Genomic DNA, 9,258 nt, shown 5'->3' with positions numbered 1-9,258 from the left:
CAACAAACACAAAAAAAAACTCACATGAAGAGATGGGGAGGGAGTGGGGAGAAGGGAAGAGACAGGGAACATAAGAAGAGGGAGCAACAATCACAAAGAAAGAATAAGAAAACAAGAGAATCCCTATCAACTCATAGAGAGAAAGTATTCTAAGAGTGCAACACAATAACTTGAGTGAAGAAAAAAAGTCAACTTTGGTCTTAATATATACATCTCACCTTTTGAAGGGAGGGCCAACCCTTTTCATCCTTGCACTCCAGGCTCTATTCTTTCTCTTTATAATTTGCTTGGGCCTATCTAGCTCCAAGGCATCAGGTCCTATGTAAGCTACTGTATGATCCTTATAAGATCCACAAAAAAGTTCAGATATCAAAATGGTGCCTTTGCTAACCAATGTAGTTAAGACCGATCCTTTTGCCTACTTTTCTACTAGTGGATAATGGGAGATCAAAACTTGGAGAAGTAAGTCATTTCCATAAAACAAGTTGGTGTTGGTAGCATCTGAAAGAAAATACAATAAATACTATGAATTTTTTGAGTGCCTTTGATTATTTTCTTTCAACAATTAACCCTTATTTGGAAGGCCTTGACTAATTCTTCTAAGGTAGAAAAATAAACAATAATTGGTTCAACATTATGGAAAATGTAAATAAAGGATAGTAACTTATTTGTTTATCTAAAATACCTTTTGTACAAAACCTTAAATAAATCAACCACTTATGCTTGGATGATTTTCACCCCTTCATATGCTTCTAAAATGATAGAAAATGCTAGTGTGCTAGCCCTCCCATTAGTGACAAATCTTTGCCTCCCAACGAAGCAACAAGTAATCTTGGATCTCTCCACAAGGCAAAAGCTTCAAGAGGTAGAATCCTAGATCCTCACAATTGCAACTTCATGTTAGACCCTTAATTTCTTACTATTTCTTTACTAAAAATAATACCTTAAGATTTTATCACTCATAGAGAAAGTTATGGTGATACTTGCATGCAAAGTGTGATATTGTAAATGCTTATCTTTAAAAAAAAATTACATATTTGAAAACATTCCTGAGAACATGGTTACACTTACATAGCGAGTGGTGCATTTTGGTCATAGCTATTCTCAATGAGCTTTAATAGGATTCCTTTGTTTATCTGTACAAGGCAACCCACAATGTAAGAACTAAGTATGAATGCCACTATGGATATGAAATATGCGTGTTTGGTGAAGTTTTGCTGAAGTACCTAGGATGTGATGCCTTTTGCTGTAATAGTAGCCCTACATGCCAAAAGTAATGGAATAAGCATCTCTCTCTCTCTCTCTCTCTCTCTCTCTCTTTCTCTCTCTTTGTGCTTGAACTAATACTTCACTTAGTTCACTCAAAATTCAGTGAAGGTAATCATGTGATAAGTTAAGTAGAAAAATCTTTTTGATTCACATTTAAGCAAAAATAAATAGTTATAAATCCTTAAAAGTCACAAGTTAAGTATATTTAAATTTATCACTCGAATACACCTTGAATGCATATGATATAGTGACTATTGCTTCTTCTCTAGCATCCTAATTGTTTTGTTGAAGGATCACCAATAAACATTAGAATACTATGCTAGTAGCTTCTTCAATCCAGGTACTTCCTAACACATTCTTCATTTAGACCTCAAGTTTACCAATTATACAACCTATTGCACACATTAATAAATTCTCCCATCTCTTATGCAGATGCATCCAAGTTTCTCAACCATCATGTTGAAAACTATTACAATTGAGATTTTCTCAATTTATAATCTTTATGGCACCTTCACATTTGATATAAGATGAAGGTAAGAAGGGAAATTCTTTTGTTGGTCTCCTCTTGGTCTCTCCAACCAACCATATCAATCAATAAAAACCAAGTATATCACCTTTAAAAAAAAAAGGAAAAGCATGAGACAATAGGTTCATTGAAATTGTGAAAGAGTGAGACCTTCTGAAAGAATGTCCATAGCCCAAGTTGGTCTAATGCATTGGTCTTGTGAAAGCTTGTGACCTTATGAGGAACATGCAATTTAACCCAGTATGACTCTTCCTCTCAACATCAATTCTTTATGTACAAGGATTAGTCAAGTATTTTTTAAAGAGTGTGCGATGAGTGTCTACTATTCAAGATTAAAAGAGAGAACAAGTGCTCCAAGTTCTCATGCATAGTTACATTGACACTTCACTTTCTAGTGCAATATCATTGCTAAATTATCTATTATAGTCTTTTAAAATTGTTTAGTAAATCTCTCTCTCTCTCTCTCTCTCTCTCTCATTTGTATTTTTTGATGCAAGCTTATTAACCATATTCCCCAATACTACAAGCACCGCTAAAACTACAAATATTGGACATTTGAATTATGTAGATAAAGTAGAGAAATTATGTACCTTGTTCGTTCCATATATAAAATCACAATATGTGAAAGTTGATGAAAAATTGCTTTGGCTTTTGCCCCCAATAAGGTGGTGGTAGTCATGGTATTCAGAACCTCCATAAAACGGAATCAAGCTTGTGGGTAACCAAGGAATTTTATATCTAGTAAAGAAACACATCCAACAAGTTAGATACAAAGCAAATGCTTTCTTGGGTGCACTAAAAGGACTTTTCTATGCATGAGCTTCAAAAAAAAAAAAAAACTAGCCCCACATATGGGTTTCTAGTTAATAACATTTGTGACCTTGGTCGAAAAAAATCATATCTTGGTATGACATCAAGTATATAGAGTATGAGATGGGGAAAGGCATGAATTCCCTTACTTGATGTGTAGCATATCCATCTCAAACTGCCCCTACCCTTCAACTGCATCATCTATGGCACAACTATCACTCTCCCATACCCCTCACCCCTCCCTTCTCACATTCTTCAAAGGGTCGGGAGAGAAGCCTTTGGCTTTTGCCCCCAACTAGTCATGGCATTCAAAACCTCCATAAACTTGAATTAACCTTGTGCGGTATGGGAAACCAAGGAGTTTCATATACGGCAAAGAAAAACATCCATCAGGCTAGATTCAAAAAATAAACCAAATGCTTCTCTTGTGTATAGTGAAGGAACTTTTCTATAAACTCATGAGCTGCAAAAACAAGACGTTAATTATCTCCATACATCGGACTCTAGTTAAAAATGCTGGTGATTAAAAGTTCATATCTTTGTATGATATTAATCACATAAAATTATATGACATGGGGGGAGGCATGACTTCCCTTTCTTGATGTGTGGCACATTAATCCCAAACTACTCCTACCCTTCACTACCATCAACTTTGGCACAACTATCCTTCTCCTATAACCCTCACCCCTCTCCTTTTCACATCCTTCCAAGAAGTGGGAAGAGAGTGAGGGAGGGAGAGCTAGTATTCTGTGTGCATATCGATCTAGAACGGAGAGAAAGAGAGAGAGAGAGAGAGAGAGAGAGAGAGAGAGAGAGAGAGAGAGAGAGAGAGAGATTTCTACTAGATTTCTATGCATAGAGGATAAACAAAGATGTTTTAGTCACCTCAAACGAGGAGGACATGATCCAAGAGAATGACTTGTCATTTGCATGCAAGGCAAAACTAGTTGCTAACGCAACAAGTTTCGTTAATGAGTAATCTTTTAAAACGTGCGCGAAAGCTAAGGAAACTTGAAGTGATCATGAATCTTTTAACGTGCCCGAAAGCTAAGGAAACTTGAAGTGGCATGATCATTGATAGATTAAAATGCCTTGGATATAGCTCTTGGATATCATTGTTTCATACTTTATAAGGAAACAACACATGGAAAGCAGATGGAGACGAAATTGTGCATGGAAGACGGTGACGACTCCTCAATTGCACAACTGCAAATCTAGGTCCCTCTCTCTCACACACTCAATATAGAATGGTGCAAAATCTAGCTTACTACAGGTAAGGTACATTCACGTGCTTCCTCCATCACGCCGTGAACAGTTCCAATGGAGGAAGCACGTGAAGCTACCTTACACGTAGCAAGCTTGGCAATATACTTTTACTTGCAAGGGAAAAGATTACTAACCCGCAGTGAATTTCGATGGCCTCCATCTGGCGAAGGGCAAACCAGAGCCAGACGGTGATTACGTGCCCCGGCACCAGGGAGGGGCCAACAAAGGAAGGCACTCCAAGCAAGAGGACCTCCGCCCAGTGGGCATAAGGGGCGGCAAAGCCAATAGGCGCCGTGAACTCGTGGTGCATGTAGTGAATGTGTTTAAAACCCCACTCGGTGTGAAGCCATCGGTGGATCCAGTAGTGTCCGTAGTCCTCAATCAAGAAGTAGACGGTGAGCTGAGCGAGGATTTCCCAAGCGGAGGGCAAGGGCAAGCCAGTACGGATGCCCACGAACTGCAGGCAGGAACAACGAAACAGCAGGACCCTCTGAGATGAAGGTTGTGAGAAATGAAGTCAATCCTACGATACGAGCTGAGCATGGAGCAAGGCAACGGTTAATTTACCTTGGCGAAGGGGTAGGAGACAAGGTGCAGGGGGAGAACCACCGTGAAGAAGGTGAGCATGACAGTCTTATAGCAGCGGAAAATGGAGGAAGGGGTATTGTTAGCTGCAGGCTGGAGTTTATAGCGTCGGGCAGCAGGAGAAGTGGGCGCGTTGAGGTCGAGGAGGAGGGAGGGAAGGGGGGCAAGGTTGAAGACGGCGAACACGAACATGACGTTAAGGTGGTAGACGCAGGAATCTGGGATGGAGGCCGTGTAGCGGAGCCACAGGGTCTCCGTGGGAGATAGTGGGTGTCCGACGTCTGGCAACATTGATCCACCACAAGGCAACGATCAGGCGGCTTTAGATATCGATGATAAATAATATGGAGCTTCCACCTTCCAAGTATATATATATACACCCTTCGTGCCTCTCCACCCCCTCATCATCCCACACAAAAACGAAATGCAACGGGCCTTGCCTTTACTAACGCCTTCCCGTTGGTTAATTGGTTAATCGGTTCATTTCCATTTACAAAATTCTTTAAGGTAGATGATAATTGGTTAATTGGTTCATTTCCATTTACAAAATTCTATGAGGTAAGATGATCCTATTCTCACATCCCAAAGGAAAGTATTTGAAAAAAACTTTAATATCTTACAAGGAAAGGACTCTGACTATAAGACTTCAAGTCATTGGGGAGAGAGAAGCAATGCAAGATGAGAGTTCATATCATTGTTCAATCATTTAAAGTCTTTAAAACTTTTACCTTTGCACTTGTATTTTCTCACTCATCACTTTGCATGCATGAATTAATGCTTATTTAACCAATTGTCGCTGTAAATTTGGATTTTTGGTTGAGGCCTCTCTTTAGAGGAGGTTAACGAGAGGTGTTCTCTCTGTCCCTCATGCAATTCCTCTCTTAGAGAGTCTCTCATAGCTAGCAGCTATGACTATCGATTTGGATTTGTCGTTGAAGCCCATGTGAGCTCCTCACATAGATGTCCCAAAGAGATCCTCTCTCTCTCTCTCTCTCTCTCTCTCTCTCTCTCTTCCTAATAGGATATACTTTCAAATTTTATTTTACAGATGGCCACATGACCGCCATATGAAATCCAAGATTCCCCTCCCTGAGTCCTCCTAATTGTTGTGTTAACTTAGAGTACCCTTATCAAATACATAGCCATGTCACTCTCCACCAAAAGGCTTGACTTTAATGAATAGACTTGCCATAATAGCAACCCTTGTACACAATCTATGTGAGCTTGAATTCTCTCTCTCTCTCTCTCTCTCTCTCTCTCTCTCTCTCTCTCTCTCTCTCCACACACACACACACATGCATGCACACATGCACACACGCACGCATGCACATGCATGGACGCACACGCACGCATGTACCTACACACACATGGTGGCCGCTATCTGATGAATACATCATCTCTTGTCTCTTGAAACTTTATGTTATTTCTTCTTACTCTTTTTGCTATTTCCTATAGAGCTTGTCAAGTGGAAAGATGAACTAGAGAGGTTGAGGTGGGGTATACTACCCTGATTGAAGAGGAGGTGGAAAATAGATTCCTTTATTATGATGGTTTTTCTCATGAGATTCGATATAGTCTAAAAGAAAACTCCTTATCCCTACATTACAAATTAGTTATTGATGCCCTCTCCTTTCCATGAAGGGGTGTTTGGGCTTGGGCCACAGACTTGGATCTCTCCTCCTCCACTCATGAGTCATGAGGTCCATCGCTTAATGAGCCACCTATAATGACATGATGCAAGAGACGTGAGATGCACCATGCTCGGGTAGCTATATGTTGAGGCCATTACCTTCTTCCTTCTATTATTCAAGATCTCTCTACAAGATAGTGACTAGTGTGGTTAGAAACATTGGAAAAGGGAAAGGAAATGGATGCGCTGTCCCTATATCCATGCCTTTTCCCTTGTTTCTTGTCATGAGCATCTTCCTCTGCACCTCCCTCCTTCTATTATTCAAGATCTTTCTATATTCTTTTCATGCTAGCTGCCATCTATTTTATTATTGCTCTCATCGTCATTCTATCTTTGCTATTATTATTTGCATGTGCATGCTCTTCTACAACAATCTACTTTTGTGAGGTGATTGTTGTTTTGGATGGAGAGGTTGGGACAAATAATGACGATGAACACATATATCTTCATTTTCATATCCTTTTCCTTGTTTTAAATCATAAGTTTGTTCATATGCACCTTCTTCCTTCTCTTATCATGCCTTGAGCTACTTTATTTTCAAATGAGCTACCATCCTCTCCTAAATTCTTGTCTTCATCTCCTGGGGGAATCTTTTCCTATTCAATTTGTGAAAACCTCCTTAAATGGAACCCTTTTGTATGTAAAAGGTATGCAAACAAAAGGTTTCAAAAGTTGATTCCCTCTCTCTCTCTCTTCCTCACACACACACACACACACACACACACACACACACACACACACACATGCATGCATGCATCTACATAGACACATGCATGCATGCATCTACATAGACAAACCCATGTGCATGTGCACGTGCATGCACACACGCATGCACACACACACACACAAAATGAATCATTGCCTTTTATTATTTGTAATAAATACATTTCACAATGAATATATTTGCTTTTAATTATTTGCATAAATACATTTCTTCTCATATATCTCATAATGACTTATTTACAATTGCACTTACTCTTTTCTTTTCTATCTCTCTCTCTCTCTCTTCCCCCCCTCCCCACACATACATCCCTCCCCCTTCCCCCCCCTCTGCTCTTCGTCCCCATCCCTGTCCTCCACCCCCCCCCTCTACTAGCTCTTTGCCCCTCCCTTCTCGCCCCCCTCTGCTCTCTCATGGTGCACATGCACATGCAGCTCTACAATTTCCAAACAAAATTTAAAATTTTGCAATATGCGATTGACTCAAAATAGTGTTAACTTTATTCATCAACCATTTTACATTTGGGGTTCTCTTAGGACCCAGGGCCTCGTCTTTCTCACTCTACATCACAACAAGACAAAGCACCCATAGATGCACACATAGATGCATTTTCTTAACTAAACAAAAACTTACAGGCATGTTTATTTGTGCAGCTACAAACCCACATCTATATAATAGATAGACGTGCATATAGAGGTGCTTTTAAACACTCTATGGAAATTTAAAAAAACCAAAAAGACGTGCACATAAACATGCTTATAGATGCTCTACATAATCTTTTTTTTAAATAAAAGCAAAATTTTGTGTGGTCGAACAGAATGCTATGTATGTTGTGTATGCTATGTAGTTACAAGAATCCCATTTCCACATTGTGCAATTCAATTCTTATAGGCAACCGCATTTTAATTAGCATGATTCCAAGCACATCTATAGTCGACGATTACAATTCCGAATAAAACATTACAACTCTAAAACATTTAGTTCACAAGGCATTCATTGATAGAATGTTGCACAAGGAAATTGAAAGCCAAAAATAAAAGGAGTGTATATTAATTCATAGCCCAAAAAATGCTTGTATGTACATGTAGCACGAAGCCAAGCCATGTCTTGTGGCTTCAAGTACAAAAAATAAGAGGAGTGTATATACAAGAGAGGCCCATGAAGCCAAACCAATGGCTTCAAGTACAAAAAAGAGTAGCTAGCACTACTTCTACGACTAATCTAAGTTCTCCGCGTCCTCGCTCCCTTCTTTGCTCCCTTCTTCGCTCCCTTGTTCGCTCCCTTCTTCCTCATATTCTTCCTCCTGATCAACTATAGGGCCCTATAAACGAGGGACAACATGTATCAATGTATGAAAAATCAAATCTTTATTTACAATATTGACATGATTTAATTACTTTTAAATACCTGGGGGGTGCTCCAGTAGCCCGGATATACTGCTCCTCAGTAATCAACCCATCATCATAGAAGTGCATCCATGTATCTCCTCTGCGATGGTGGCCGTGGTAGGCTGTCTCAACAGGAGTAGGATACCTGCCCACGATATCAAGCTGCAAGATGACACAATTTGTAGAGGGAGAAACAACCTCCTAATAAACCACATAAACACAATATAATTTGAGATTGATACTTACAAATTGGGCCTCCCATGATTCAACACACCCTGCTCCAAAATGCACGTTTCCATATTGCTCCATTTGGATCCTTCATGCATCCACATGCTGCAGACTGGGGTTCGCCTTTGCTGCCTTCATTGCTTTCTTTCACTCATGCTTGTGAGTAGTGTGGGGCTGTCCCTTTGGTGGTTGACCTCCCTCTCTCCTAGCAATCTCGGCTAGTGCCTACCTCTTAAGCGAAGATCTTTCATTGGCAAGTATCATAAGAATCTTTGACTTGGCCCATTTATCTGTGAACTAAACATTGGGGAAATTGGGATACCTAGAGCAAACAACAGTGAGGGTCTCATCAGCCAATTTTTCTGGTTGGTCTTTATAGTGAATAAAGCAATCTTTGTAGTTGTTAGCAATTACACATTGCATGAAGGCCATGATGTCCTTTCCCCATGCATCCATCAAGATGTCTCTTGTTTGAGTGACGTCATAGAAGATCATACCATCACCCTTTGGCACGTTTGTATCATCTGAATCATCCTCGCCCTTGTTAGATATCAATGCTCCACTCTCGTGTAACTATGCGGGAACTAGCTAACTCTACTTGTAAGCCCCCCATATGAGGAGAAGGCATTTGAGTAGCTCGGTTATCCGGTAGGTCCTGGTTTGGACACCAGATGGGGGCCATGTGTGGCCTGATGGCTAGATGGCTTCAGATAGAGTTGGCACACCGACAACTAGGCTACATGCAAGTGTGGGAAGGCATCCCATGACTGATCAC

At 40.1% G+C, this 9,258-nt stretch overlaps 1 protein-coding gene across 2 annotated transcripts; it reads right to left on the bottom strand.

Annotated features, from left to right (window-relative positions):
* Positions 1-204: 204 nt before the first annotated feature.
* Positions 205-4,801, bottom strand: LOC147906172 (very-long-chain aldehyde decarbonylase GL1-10-like). Of its 2 annotated transcripts, XM_087376840.1 has the most exons (6): positions 4,439-4,801; positions 4,006-4,328; positions 2,386-2,533; positions 1,227-1,260; positions 1,072-1,136; positions 205-873 (listed from the first exon to the last, which is right to left on the bottom strand). In XM_087376840.1, exons 1-5 carry the CDS (start codon positions 4,745-4,747, stop codon positions 1,105-1,107), a joined length of 846 nt encoding a protein of 281 aa, XP_087232966.1. In that variant the 5' UTR covers positions 4,748-4,801; the 3' UTR covers positions 205-873; positions 1,072-1,104. The 2 variants fall into 2 exon arrangements, 1 of the variants encoding a protein (XP_087232966.1); XR_015541298.1 differs by having other exon boundaries at positions 1,072-1,260.
* Between the last annotated feature and the right edge of the window lie 4,457 nt (positions 4,802-9,258).

Source organism: Dipteris shenzhenensis, chromosome 1 (assembly GCF_047967505.1).
Source record: "Dipteris shenzhenensis isolate YYH24624 ecotype China chromosome 1, Dip_SZ_1.0, whole genome shotgun sequence".
NCBI classification, from domain to species: domain Eukaryota; kingdom Viridiplantae; phylum Streptophyta; class Polypodiopsida; order Gleicheniales; family Dipteridaceae; genus Dipteris; species Dipteris shenzhenensis.
This window is presented reverse-complemented; position numbering and strand designations above follow the sequence as displayed.

Bases quoted from the DNA above. Each gene is read 5' to 3' on its own strand.
- LOC147906172 (XM_087376840.1), bottom strand. From the start codon at position 4,747: ATGTTGCCAGACGTCGGACACCCACTATCTCCCACGGAGACCCTGTGG. The intron at 4,329-4,438 runs GTAAATTAACCG...TCCTGCCTGCAG, and splicing joins TCTCCTACCCCTTCGCCAAG to TTCGTGGGCATCCGTACTGG. The intron at 2,534-4,005 runs GTTAGTAATCTT...TTTCTTTACTAG, and splicing joins GCCATCGAAATTCACTGCGG to ATATAAAATTCCTTGGTTAC.